The 15306-nt window shown below is 34.9% G+C and overlaps 1 protein-coding gene across 1 annotated transcript; it reads left to right on the forward strand.

Moving 5' to 3' along the window:
* Positions 1 to 11105: 11105 nt before the first annotated feature.
* LOC106316914 lies at positions 11106 to 14965 on the forward strand. The gene is made up of 4 exons (XM_013754777.1): positions 11106 to 12162; positions 12537 to 12974; positions 13342 to 13401; positions 13475 to 14965. The coding sequence occupies exons 1-4, from the start codon at positions 11208 to 11210 to the stop codon at positions 14890 to 14892; spliced, it is 2871 nt and encodes a 956-aa protein (XP_013610231.1). The 5' UTR covers positions 11106 to 11207; the 3' UTR covers positions 14893 to 14965.
* The last annotated feature ends 341 nt before the right edge of the window (positions 14966 to 15306 follow it).

Raw genomic sequence — 15306 nt, forward strand, 5'->3', positions numbered from 1 at the left:
AAGTTTGAGATTTTAATAGTAAGACCTCAAATTTGAAATTTACTTTAGACTCTCAAAATATGAAGGTTTAAAAGTTTGTTGAAAAATTAAAAATTTGAAAATTTGAAGATTTAATTGTATGTTAGAATCATACAAATCAGGAGTTTATTCAGTTAAAACCGGCTATGACCTACTTCGATCGATCAAGTTGAGTCTCTCATAGAAAGGGGCTGTAAAACCAAGTTTCACGAGCCTACAGAGCCATGTGTGGGAGACAAAGGCCCAGAGTAAGATGAAACATTTTTTATGGCATGCTATCTCAGACTGTGCGGCGACGACAAAGAGGCTCGTTTATAGACACTTGGGCACCGATAAGAGTTCTCCTAGATGTGTTGGCCAGGTGGAGTCGATTAATCATCTTCTTTTTGAATGCCTACCAGCTCTTCAGTTTTGGGCTTTATCGGACTATCCGTCCCTTCCGGCTTACTTCCCGAGTACATCCATATATCAAAACATGAACTTTCTGTTTTGGAAGAGAAAAGAGGTGGCTCCTTTGAGACCACAATTCGATATCTTCACATGGATCTATTGGTACATTTGGAAGGCGAGGAACGACAAACTCTTCAATGGAAAAGATGTATCCCCCATTGACACCCTCCAGCATGCGTCCCTCGAGGCAGAATGTTGGAGGAAGGCTAACGAAAAAGAGGAAGCAAATGAGGATCATGACAATCCCCCAACTACAGAGGTTGAGACAGTGCCCCTTTGGATACTCCAAATCTCTACTTGTCAAATTGATGCATCATGGATCAATAATGGCAGTGTCAGTGGCTTAGGGTGGAGTCTTAAGGATCAAATGGGATTAAAATACTTCAGATTACGAGCGTGTAACAGGAGCCTCTCAGCTTTGTATGCTGAGATGGAAGGGTTACTTTGGGCAGCCTCATGTATGAGAGACAGAAGGATCACTTCGGTACGGTATGAGACGGATTGCTCAGACTTAGTGGATATGACTACAAACCCGATGGACTGGCCATCATTCGCGACAGAGATCGAGGTGTTCCAGAGGTTACATGATGACTTCGAGAATGTAAGACTGTTTCATATTTCTCGGAGTCAGAATGATCGGGCAGACATGTTAGCAAAAGATACAAGGACCAGATGTTATATTTTTTTCCATATAGATCAGACCCGGACAGATGTAGATGCATCTCGGAGGATCGGCTCGTCTGTTCTCTACTTGATCTAGCCTAGATTGATAGACGACAAAAAAATAATAGTAATTGCATGTTAGAAATGCTCTTAGTGCACCAATATTTATTTCATTCAGCATTTTTATAGCGATTATGACAACTATTAGTGGCTGCTCCATCCACAAACCGTGGAGTAAGAAACAAAATTGTCTTGATTTGTCTTTGTCTTACACAAAATCTATTTTCTAAAAATCTCAAATGAAGGAGTCGAGGGGCTTCTAGAATCAACACACTAATAAAAGATCAGTTTATGAGTAAAATACAGAATCCCATATTGCCTCTGGTATACAGTTAAAAATTAAATTTGTTATGAATATTATGTGATGTCCATATAGAAAATCTTAGATTTACTTGATTGTCAAGTCTACTTGTTCTCCAAATTATACTTTGTTCTCAAGCTATTGTAATCCTATATAAAAGACTCATTGTTCATGGAATAAAACACACCAATTTCTTTCTCTTTTTCTCTATTTACAACACGTTATCAGCACGAAACCCTAACCGCCGAGTAAAGTTCAAAACCCTAGTAGACATCATCTCCACGCCGACCATTGCTTTATTTTATATTGAGCTAAGTATCACTTGTGCTTTAACTAAATCATAATTTGTCTATGGTCTTCTTGATTTAATACATATACGTGACATATGTATGTTTTCTTTAGATGTGATTTAATATGTTTGAATATTAAATCGAGTCACGCTTTGCTGAACGTATCAATATTTTTCAACAATATTTAGATGTCATAACTGTTTCGTAACCGGCCGCGTAATTAATCCATGGCATGCGTAGTTCATGTTGGCTTTGGAACAGTTTTGTAACCTTGCAAGTCGATGTTTAATTTACTTAATGCTTTATTGATTCATAATTGTAGATCTGCGGTAGATTGATTTCGTTTAATTTTGTTATGCATATTATCATCTTTACTACTCTTATGCTTTGGTACTGATCTAGAAATTTGTTTGATTAAATGAGATTCATATTTTGTTGACATATTGTTTCACTAGCTCTTTTTAATACTCGACCATATCGAAATATAGCTTTGAACATAAAAGAGATGAATTGTTGAATAAACTCGTTTTTCATTAATCTGATTATGTATAGTAATTGGTCATCCGTTTGATTGCTTGATGAGATGACACTGTTTTCTTCTATGAGTTGAGGATTATTAAAACACTTGGTCGTTTTCACTTTGAAATTACTAGAGTTTATATGAATGAATATTTGTGAGACTAGATTTACGTTTATTAATAAAAGCATGTTTACATTTTAGAGTTAGACTAAACTCATGAAATTCATAAAGCTAATGCATTAAAAAGAAAGTATGATATTTTCCTTCAATAAATTTTTGGTAGTTACTATTCTTTATGCTTGATTTAGTTACCAGAGGTTAAAATGTAGCTTGCATATATATTTCGTTACCTAATTATCAAACCGGCTTGTGGTATTATATATTGTAACCGTGTAATATAATTTCGTTTATACTATGGTTTACTTTTGGTGCTATGCTATGTCATAATTATCACTTTAAGCATACACATATTTTACCTATTTTTTGTTCATTATGTTTTACTAACATAATAGCCATATTTTGTATGAGCAAATTTGAAGTATTTCGGGATTATATATTTTCTACTAAGGAGAAGATATTATATTAAAACATAATCAGCTGAAAACATATTGTTAGATCTCCAGTTCTCCACTCCATTCCCTTCTTATCGAGATAAATATTATTTTGTCATGCTTTATATATAAGGTTGATAAAAGTTTGATAGGTAAAGTAATTTACTTGAAAGTTGATACATGTGATAACAATTTTGTTTACTGATTGGATAAAAACCTTGTTAAATAGAATGAGAATAGGAAACTAACACATATAATAATTATTCTACAAGTTTTTTTTATTTTCTAATATAGTAAAATGTTTATGATGACAGTTGATACATATTTCTAAATAGCGTTATTATTATATTTCATTACGATTGGTGTACATGTGAGAGTTTTAAATTTAAGGCTCGACCTAAGTTCCATAAAACTTGGAGCATAATCTAAAGAAAGGTATTATCACCTGAAATGATGACCTAAAGCTCATTACAATTTAAAGATTATAAGATCTGAAATATTTAAATAAAGCCAAATATGTTGGATGTTAAGTTTAAAAGTAAAATTTCTCAAACAAATTTTTAATAATGCATATATATTGAAAAATATTATTTTTTACGCAAGTAATATTGTCCAGCAGACACATGATTGAGAAAAGAGATTAAAGAAATTTATACTTATACCTTGTATCCTTGAGACTTAGAAAAATAGTGAGCTATTAATGTAAAATGATAAATTACGTCTAATTGATTATGATCCATTAATCTCTTAAAGAGAATATGACATTTATACTGTGAAAAGAAAATCAACACAAATAGTATTGTTCAAGAAAATGAACATAAAAGTGGTTGTAGATGTGAATGTGGATATAAATAAGGTCAAGATTCAAAAAGTTTATTTTTAGAATCCATACTCTCACCTGAAGTTGAGAAAATAAAGTAAAGAAGAGATATGCTTCATTCATCTAAAGATGAAAGAAAACTATTGTGAGTACAATACAAGCTAATATAAAGCTTATAGAGTGTTCAAAAAGAGGATATATGAATGCTCCATAAGGGTAAATAGTATTACTGCACATAAGACTGCATTTTAAAGTTCTTAAGAATGCAAATTAAAGATCCTAATAATGCAATTTAAAGTTCTTAAGTTATTGTATTCTTATAAGTCTCGAAAGTTAGAAGGATCTAAGAAAAATACATGACCCATGTAGGGTATGTTGTTGATTCAAAAATGAGATTCATTCGAGATTGATAAACCTATAGTGTTATTATCTCGAGGGAAAGAGTTAAACAATCTCACATTTTATGATAAGTGAAACATCCAAAAGATTATGTTTGCACTAAAACTAAGATTGATGAATCATTCTCAAATTAAATATGTAGGATTTTGAGACACTTATGTTGAGACAATAAGCAAAATAAATGCTATATACATTTCAAATCAGAAATATTAGTGTAATGGAGATAAAATTATAGTAAACCAGAAGTTTACAAAACATTTGGCATGAACCAGTTAGACCATTTTGGTTCAGTAATGATGCGAAAAGATACATAATGATTTAAGTGAATATTCATTGAAGAACCAGAAGATTCTTGCGAATGATTTCACATATGTTGCTTACTCATAAGATAAAATGGTAATACGGTGTTCACCGGCCAAATGAAGTTATTGGCGTGAATAAAGGAGATGTTAGTGGACTGATCACCCACTATGCGTCTTTATAATACTGGTGAATCCACTTCTTAAATTCTTTGACGACTATAGAAAAATCACTGGGATAAATGTTAAATATTTTAAGCAACACTAATTCGCATCAAGCCAACAAGTAGTCACTGGTTCTCCCCGTCATTGGTATTCGGTCAGAAACCAACCATTTTCCATCAAAGAATGTTGGATGTGCAATATACATTCCAATTGCTCCACCATAGAGCTTTAATTAAGATGAATTTTCAAATGAGGTTGGCATTATATGTTGGATATGAATCTTCATTGATACTTAAGAATCCAGAGCCATCCCTGAAGGATATAAGTAAGGCTCGATATGAATGCTAAAAGTGAATTAGTATTTCTAACATAAAAGGGAGAAAATAAATAGTTGGAAAAGAAAATAATTTGAAATGAATTATCAATGATCCCCGGACTACAATAAAATGTGAAATATAAGTCCAAAAGATAATTCAGTTGTAGAGCTTAGTAAAGCAATTGCTATACACATTTACTGACCCATATAGATAGAGTGATCAAGTCACATATACTAGCTTAAATGCTCCAATAAGAATAAATGTTCTAGAAGAACAATATCAAACTACTAGTCACGCCTGCAGCGTGGTAGACATGTTGGTTCCTAAGATAAGAATCCTCGTATATGAAAAGGATCATATACAGATAATGGTCAAAATGAGGCAATAGAGTTTTTGAATGATCTCCAGAAGAGACATTAAACATGACTTAAAGAAATTCAGGTACCTGAGACAATGAAGAGATCTCAATAAGCTATGTCATGCACGAAATAAAATGGAACCAATAAGCAAATCGACGTCGAAGATATTTTTGCATGCAAAGTAGCAGTTGATATGATGAATGAGAAAGAGGATCATGAAAGAAAGTCTATTGAAAAGTGTACACAAAGAGATGATTGGCCAAATCAGAAAGAAGCAATAGACAAAGATTCAAACTCTTATGAAAGAGAGATATTTGGACCAATAGTCCATACACTAGAAGGTGTAAAACAAGTGGGATAGAAATGAGTCGTTGCACCAAAGAATGATCAATATGGAATTGATTGTGAAGATGAATAGTCTCATGTGGTAGATGCAACTACTTTCATGTTCCGTATTAGTCTGGCAATAAAGGAAGAACTTGAATTATACAATCCACTTGAAACTGATAATCCCTAAGAGATAAAATCCCTAAAAGATAAAATCTCTGAAGGATTGATGATATCAAAACCACGTTCCCGGGAACTCTAGCTATTCGATCGAATTAAGGCAAATTCGCTTTCATGGGATATATATTAAAAGCTTTTACATGTTTGGTCTTGAAGTACCATACTTAAAATGTAATATGAGTAAATTACTAATCTTTTTATGATTGAAATATGTGATTTCATATGACAAGGGATAAAGTCATAAAAGTAACTTTTATAATAAGAGCATGAATAACTCGTATGTACAAGATAAATGATTAGACGAGTGTATGTAAAGATATCTGGCTTGAAGTCCAGATAGACTAAGAATTTGTTGTCTAAGTCAAAAGAAAATTATGGACCAGAAGTCTAAAGATCCTAGATATTATAGAAATCAAACGAGCTATTCTGCTAAGCTCAATTTCCTAAAAGAGATATATTTGACTAGAATGCATATCCTGAAGATATTGTTTCCAGGGGAAGAAATATCATGATGTTTGTAGTTGTACTCTTTTTTTCTTATCATGGTTTTTGTCCCATTGGGTTTTTCCATGTCAAGGTATTAACGAGGCAACAAAGAACACACAAAAGATAGACGCTCAAGGAGAATGTTACAATATCAGAGATGAAAGTCTATCATTGTTCTAAAGAGAATCCAAGAAAATGATCAAATCATATGAAGACTCATGCACTACAGAAGAATGACGATGTAGGTATTCTACAAGTTCGTTCAAGCAAAACTTTCGCTGACTTATTCACCAAGGTGCTAACCACTACTACTTTCAAGAAGTTAGTTCACCTTATCGGAGTGTTTTATCTCAAAGATCTTGACGTATGTACACATGAGGGGAAGTCATTACGCGCTGCACTCTTTTTCTCTTAATCATGGTTTTTCCCATTGGGTTTTTTCTGGTAAGATTTTTAACGAGGCAACACCTATGGCGTTTTGAAAGTACTTCGGTATAATGGACATCAAGGAGAAGTGTTATGAATATTATGTGATGTCCATATGGGAAGTCTTAGATTTACTTGATTGTCAAGTGTACTTGTTCTCCAAGTTATACTTTGTCCCCAAATTATTGTAATCTTATATAAAAGACTCCTTGTTCATTGAATAAAATACACCAATTCCTCTCTTTTTTTCTCTACTTATAACAAAATTCATATAAGCGCGAGGCAAAGCAATTTCTATCTAACTATAATGTTTTTTTTTTCTAAGACGAACTCTAACTTTTTTTTTTTTTTTTTTTTTTTTGGCAGCAAACGACTATTCTATTAGTCAAACTTGAGGTGATCTGGGAAGCCAAACCGGAATAGAACAACCAGTAAAACATAAAGGTCTATGAAAAGAACGTGCATTCCTAGCTAACAAATCTGCAATCTCATTATGTGTCCTTGGAAAGTAGCTGATCTTGAAGTCCGAAAAACACAACCGAAGAGTTTGAATGATTTTCAGCTCAGTTGAGAAGTTGGGCCAAGCTTGTGGCTGTTCCATCATTGCAATCAGATCCTTGCAGTCCGTCCCAAACCTCTGACAGGTCGTGTGTTATATCATGCTCTCCATTGCCCATTGTAACGCTTCCAGTTCTGAGTGTAAAGCTGTCTCCCGCCTCCTCAAGTTCCTTGACCCCATGAGTTGAATCTTCCCCGTTGTATCCTTCCAAACCCATCCCATTCCACTATACTGAGCGGTGGAGGTCCATGAACCATCCACCATACAAATATTACCCAAGCTTAAGGCTTGTGTTTCTTCAGCAGTCTGTGCATGTGGCGGGACCGGTACAGTGTCTCTTGCATTGTACCAAGCTTGGCACTCACTCTTTGCATACCTGACTAGTTCCAATAGGTCTCTGTCTATTCCTCTAAACAATTTATCGTTTCTAACTTTCCAGATGTACCAAATTATCCAAGGATAAGGATCTCTATCATCCTCTGGCTGCAGAATACCATTCTTTCTCTAAAAAAGATAGTCCATATTAGCATAAATACTAGATACCGGAAAAATTTGAGAACTCGACGTCGTTGATGATAGTTCCCATGCTTGTAAGGCCGGTGGGCACTCAAAGATAACATGAGTAACAGTCTCTTCTGGTGCTCCACATCTTGGACAAACTCTAGCTAATAATGTTAGCATTTCATAAGCATGCATATTATATAGTCATGATTATATATTCTCCGTAAAGGAGACCGTATTGATTTTCTCCACCACTTTTTCTTCTTTTCACTTTCCTAAGGTGATATTTATAATGTGTGTGTGTATGTGATTTAAAGCCGAAATTAATCTACACTCCGGATAACATAGAAAAAATGATGAAAAAATGTCGATATAGTATCAACCGTCGAAGATAGAACTAAGAAAGTGATGCCTCCCTATAAATAGATGTGGAAACAAAGACAAATCCTTTCTAGAAATGTTAAAACAAGAAAAGCTAATTTTACCTTCATTGATGAGGCATCAGCATGTGTATGTGCCCTTTTGGGGAAACAATAAATTAATTTTGTGTATAACACATCGAAAATTTCGTGACAAGAAAGTGATGACAGAAGGTGCTTGTGTATGGTCTGTTAATTAGGTGAGCAGCAGCCGACCTAGAGAGAGAAAAAGTATATATAGGAAGAGAGACTAGGGTTTTAAATTTTAAATTTGGAGATATAGCACAGAGAGATGAGTTTTTATGGTTTGGTGATCGTGCCCATCATTTTTCACTTGTTTTCTGTGTTTTAACGGTTTGTTATTTAAGACATCGTACTATATGTTTTACCCCTATTACATTTCCCTCAAGCACTTATCATATTCAAGTTATAAGATTATCTTCTTCTTCTTTTTTTGCAAACAAGTTATAAGATCATCGATTAATTTACTTGTAGCACATTAGTAAAAGTCCAACAGAACAAATTCAAGTTTGGAAAGTCAACATTGAGACGGGCATAATTACATACTCACACATACTGTATATAGGTCGAATCAAGGCCGGGATAATGTTTTTTCTTTTTGCTAAAAGGGCCGGGGTAATGTTTCCAGCGTTCATTTCATCTTCACACTCCAACCTTCACTCGATTCTGAAAATATGCGCTTTTGGAATAACCAGAGTTGAGGCACAATCGACCAAATATTTTCGTATTAAATTTATATGTAACATCGTGACAATCTAATCACCAATTTATGTAGATTGAGAATTAGGTAAACAATTTTGGATCTTGGACACCGCTGACGCTGTAGACAAAATTAACAACGATTCGGTGTATAGTTAACTTTTTCCGTTTAATTGCTTTGGTTAGTGGGGTTGAGCTGGAGAACACAATAATATAAGGTAAAACGATACATGTTGTAACTATTTATAGTAAAAAATAAATTTAATACTAGAGTATTTTTAGTAATGTTATAATTTGATAAAAGTTAATAAACAATTTGAGTTAAAGAGCTCGGAAAAGGTAAAACTGGCATGAGAGTCAATGGAGCAGAAGCATGGAACCGATGTGTCCACATCCCTTCCCCTCTCCCTTTTATCGCACAAAACACACACCCTCAGTCCCTTTTTCCTCCGACATTTATTATTCTTTTCTCTTTTTAATTTTTTATTTCTTGTTCAATTAGCGAAAAACAAAAATCACCAAAGATTCTACATTGGTGCAAAAGAAATAGGAGTATTAAAAACCTTATTATAATAATATGTCAAAACAAAATAATAAGCAGAGAAATTAATTCTTAAGCCGCGTTTGCAGTCTTAAGGACAATGATGATGGACTTCTGACCCTTTTCTAGTTGTCAAAATCAAACATCAAATCAACGTTAAGCAAAAACTGAGTAGTATATATTTGCGCCAGGTTCCACAGGTATCTCTTTTTATATTTAACTTTAAACAAATCATGCTTTGTTTGATTAATGACTGTAAATATCCATCACTAATAAATGTTACATATATTTTTACAAATTAGATAAAACATAATTTACCTGAATGTGTGGTCACAAAAATAGTGTATATTTCTTAAAACTATGGTATCTTGTTATCTACTGTCGGTCATATAAATTTGTAAGCCCTTTTTTTTTTGTAGATAAGTTCGAAAACGATTGTTTTTTTTTTGGTTTTTTAATGAGAAACGATTGTTTTCAACCGTAACTTTGTGTTTATCATGTGAGATAAAATACAATACTCCATTTGAAAGTGTAAATGTAAGAAATGATTTATTTGTTTCATCTTTCATTTGACAACATTTTAAATATTTGAATACTGTTGTAAATCATTTGCGAACTAAACTAAAAAAAACTCGATTGAGATAAATATCTGTATTTAGTGTTTTTATATTTATGTGAATTAATAAACTATAACATTTTATATCTGTATTTATATTACTTTAAAATATTTTGTAATTAAGGAATGTACCTTTTTGCCTTTTATCATTTTCAAAATCAATATTTAAGAAACTAAAATTATAACTCATTTGCAAATATATACTTAAGCAAATGCAAACAAAAATATAAAGAGTCAAAGAATTAAGGTTAATTTGGCTTTTCCAGTCTGGTCTTTTTGGGTGAAACAAAAGCTTATTGTGGTTTTTAGTAAAACATAGAAAGGAAGAGGAATAGGAATTACGATATTTTTATATAACTTGGCAAAAATTTATACAATGTCACATATTATTATTTATAGAGAAAGGTCGTATGATAGTATTAAAATACATTTTGTTCAAAATACCATACAAAATAAGTTTCTTCTGAAATAGCATTACATCAAATTTTAAAATACTTTTTAATTTTATATTTAGGTTTGTGGTTTAGTGATTATGGTTTAGTATTTAAGAGGTAAACTATGATAATGGTTCAAGGTTTCAAGTAATTTAGTCATTTTATTTTTAATTAATGCTATTTAAATATTTTCTTGTAAATTTGTTTTTAACATAATTTTTGTGATATTTAAATCATTTACCTTTGAAAATATTAACAACAGAGCGAAAGCCTTAAAGGGAGCCTACTCTAATAAACATTTTACTATTGTAGACTGATTAAAATTGAATAGTATTTGTATTTAAATTTCTGTTTACATATAAGAAAATAGTACAAGTTTTTAAATATATTTTGGTTTTAAAAGCAATTTTATTTGAAATACTTTTGGGCAGAGTTATCATATTTGAGAACCCACTCATTTTTATATTGTTAGCTATTTTTATTTTTTGGTACAAGATACTCACATTGCCAGAAATTCCAAATGAGGTTGTTCTAACATCACCACTCGTTTCATTTCTCTGCAAAAAGCAAAGCCCACCAAAAAGCTAAAAAGAAACCCTAATAGTCGTCTGACTCATCACTCTTCATAAACCCCCAAAGGCAGATAAACTAAATCAGCTTGAGTCTCAAAAGATCAAACAAAATAGATTATCTGGTTCTTCTTGCTCCCTTCTCTCTCTCTTTTTAATAATAAAAACTCATATTGGGCTATTTTTAATCCACTCTTTAATTTGAGTGCTTCTTGAAATGGGTGAGACAACAAAAGGAGATGCTACAAAACCATCACCAAATCAAATCTCCTCGCCTAAAGATTCTTCACTTGATCACCAAACTCCAACCCCATCACCCATCCACCACCATCACCAATCTTTCCACCCTTCTCCGATCTTCATCGCCACCGTCTCTTCTCCGGGAGCTCCGATCATCCCCAAACGACCACGTTTCATCTCTTCCAGTGGTCTTTCTCCACCTCAATGGAAAGCCTTGCCGTCACCTTCCACCTTACCAACTGCTGCCACATTCCCTTCATTACCGTCCCCTTCCACTACCGTTGTAGCCGCCTCTTCCACTGAAACCGCCGCATCTTCACCGCTGGAACAAGAAGGTATTAACACCGAGAAACAACAACTCGAAACGGATTCGTTTCAACATAAATTCAGAAAAGGGAAATACGTGAGCCCTGTATGGAAACCACACGAGATGCTATGGCTAGCAAAAGCTTGGAGAGTCCAGTACCAAAAACAAGAAACCGGGCCTGGTTCCGGGTCTGGCGAGGGAAGAGGGAAAACACGGGCTGAGAAAGACAGGGAAGTAGCTGAGTTCCTAAACCGAAACGGTGTAAACCGGGATTCAAAAATCGCCGGTACGAAATGGGACAACATGCTTGGTGAGTTTAGGAAAGTGAACGAGTGGGAGAAAGGAGGAGATAGAGAGAAATATGGTAAGAGTTACTTCAGGCTCTCTCCTTACGAGAGGAAACAACATCGACTTCCCGCTTCTTTCGACGAAGAAGTGTACCAAGAACTGGCTCTTTTCATGGGTCCACGTGCCAGAGCTCTCTCTATTAAACGTTGTATTGGCGGAGCTCCGGCTGACGTTACCTTAACACCTCCTTCTGTTGAGACGCTTCCTCCTATTCTTCATCCACCGTTCATGACTTCAAGAGACGATGATGTTGATAATAACCGTATCACTTCGATCGGTAAAATCTTTTTTATTACTTCTTTACTATTTTTGTTTATTTATTATTTCATTGACTTGTTAAAAGGTGCATTGTTATTTGATAGTCAATTATAGCATACGGCTTGTGCATTTTATTTTTTTTTAAATTGTCTTGCTATCATTTTCAAAAGTTTCTCATAAATTATATCAATAACTAACTAGAAATTTCCATTTCAAATTAATTACTAATATAATTTGTGTTTTAAGTCTTAATAGATTATTTTTGATAAATAGGGAAGCTTAAGAGCTGAAACTGGTATTATTTATTGATAAAAATGAAGTTGAATCTGTTTATAATTATGACTTTTCGTTATTTTTATAATGTTTGAGAAAAATTAATTATGTATTTTTTAGGAAGAGGGAAGAGACTAGCATTATCGATAGCTGGGGATGATCATCCTCAATATCCGTATACACACAACATTGGTAGAGGGTCAGGTTTATTCTCTAATAGGTCATACTTCAATCCTTCTTTTGAGACGATTCCTTCTTCCTCTTCATCTTTAAAAGATCTTCGTCGTATTGGGAAAATACGGTTAACCTGGGAGGAATCGGTTAACTTGTGGGCTGAAGAAGGAGAGGTTGATTATGGGAGAATTAGGGTTAGTGGGTCGAGTTTCTTGAATGCAGACGAGCTCACCTACTTGGATGATTCCATAGTGGCTTGTACAATGGAATCTTTTGACGATGGACCTCTTAGAGGATTCTCTTTGGATAAATTCATTTCTGGTCAACATCTTAAAGTCTTTGGAAGACAAAAGTCAACATCATCATCTGCTCCTTCACCTTCAGGTAACACACACATGCATTCATCTTGTGGTTAAACTATAAACTAATTGAAGAGGAAAACCAATCCTATGAATCTTCTCTACACTCTTATAGAGCGAGGAAATATTATGGATCTACGATATCAGTCCACTGAACCTCTCTGTAAAGTTATACAGTAGAGCGCGAAAATGTAAAGAATAATCCTATAGAGACAAATGCACATAATTCCAGAGAATTTTGCTATTAATATGGCAGGTTTGTTTGATTAATAAAGCTTTAGTAAAAAAAAATATATACAACGTTAAAGAGGAAAATCAATGCACACTCCAATGTAAATTGTTTTTTTGTGTGCAACTAAAACTCTAATCTTCATATGTTATTATTTTTTCAGTTAATATGGCAAATTCGATTGGTCGAGCTCAGCTTCCACTCGCAGTGCCAATTAACAAATGTAAGTCTTTTTCTAATCCTAGTTTAAAGGTCGTTAATTTGTATTATTAACGAGTGAACAAATGCGTACACAGCAATATCAACATTGGAGTTCCAAGACCCATCAGAGCATTACTTGAGTAGCTTGCGGGTCCCGGCTGCAAATCCTCCAAGCTTATTTGAGCTAGGACGGTACATTCAAGAACCGCCGCCAGAAAATCTCCGGTTTCCTATCCGGCGAGACGTCTACAAAGACTTGCCGCCGGGGAAAGAGCTCTTCTTCTCCACTTCCACAACGGAGCTTCTAGATTGTAGAGCAATCACATATGATATCATCAGCCCCGTAATGTTCCGCTTAAGCCCTAATTCCGTCATCTCCAGCAAAGACTCGCTGATCCCTCTTTGGGACGACTGCGTTAACCGGATGGTTTCAAAGTTTTGCGATATGGTGGTTTTGCGCAAACCGGATTCGTCTTCTTTTGTTGAAAACGTTCAAGATCAGTGGCCAAACGTTGTGGGATTCGTAAAAGGATTCGGATTATGGAGAGGAGAAGAGGTCGAGAAGGTACGCGAAGGTGCAGCTGTTCCTTCTTCTCTATTGGTCAAAAAGATTCTTTGGTCGTACGACGATCTTCCTTACATTCTTGGTTACCACGCAATAGGGTTCACCGTAACCTTCTGCGCTTTGAGCCGTTCTTCGCAAGACCGAGTGGTCTGCACTGATCTTTATTCATTCGACGTCTCTTCACCGTCGGACAGAATCAAGGCCTTGGTTCCTTGTTACCGTCTCGCTTCTCTTTTACATTTGCTTGCAGATCGGTGCACTATGAGGCATTTATGTTACAACGACTTCGAGAGAATTAGTCATAGAGATTTCGTGACCGAGATAACCCCTAACACGGTGACTAAGTATTACTCAAGCAAGAGAAAATGGAGTGTAGTGAAAGGAATCTACGATTTTCTCGACCAAAGAGTTCCACACGCGGAGCATTTGAATAGTGCAAGAGAGAAGGAACTATCACTGAGTTTTAAGCCACGTGGAGTAAGAGTCAAACCATGTAATGTTGATCATCTTATCGAGTCTCTGATGTGTGTGACGAGAGCTCTTGTTGCGCTTCATGACCTTTCGTTCATGCATCGCGACATGAGATGGGAAAATGTCATGAGAAGCGCGGAAATGACGACAACCACATCGGACGCGGAATGGTTTGTTTGCGGGTTTGACGAAGCGGCTGAGTCCCCGCAGCTTAACCCGCACCGCTCTATGGACGAGGAAGAGGAGGAGGAGAATGGGAGGCAAGCTCCGGAGATGGAGAGAGGGTTGCATGCGGTGAAAGTGGATGTATGGGGAGTGGGTTATATGATAAAGACTTGTGGATTGACTAATGTGCCAAAGATGTTGAGAGAACTTCAAGGGAAGTGTTTGGAGCCGAACCAGGAGAACCGTCCAACCGCAGCCGATTGCTTCCACCACCTGCTTCAGGTTCAGTCTGCCAGTTCATCCTCGTATTAGTCCTTTTAATTATATTTCTTAGTTCACATATGAATCTTGGAAACTTAGATCAACATTTAGGTTTTGACCATCAGCCGAGAAAACTTTGTCCCTTTTTAATAATTTTGGCAGCTTTGAAACTGGAGCAACGTTTCGTTTCGAATATTTTGAGAGATGGTAGTGAGTTGTAGTTAGCAGTGGATAATATCTAATATTTTCGCTGGACTCATGATATGCAAAAATAGAAGCAACTGTAGCTTAAAATATTGTTTTCTTTATTTTTCAATCGAGAGTTGATTATATTTATCATAAATCATTACAAGAGAATGGCACCATTTCCGATCCAACTCCAAAACACTATTTTAGTGTAATTTTCACACTATATTAGTGTAATCTCTCCAATCCAACACTAAAAATTACACCATTTTAACGCAA

The sequence above is a fragment of the Brassica oleracea genome, chromosome C9, assembly GCF_000695525.1.
Source record: "Brassica oleracea var. oleracea cultivar TO1000 chromosome C9, BOL, whole genome shotgun sequence".
Classification (NCBI taxonomy): domain Eukaryota; kingdom Viridiplantae; phylum Streptophyta; class Magnoliopsida; order Brassicales; family Brassicaceae; genus Brassica; species Brassica oleracea.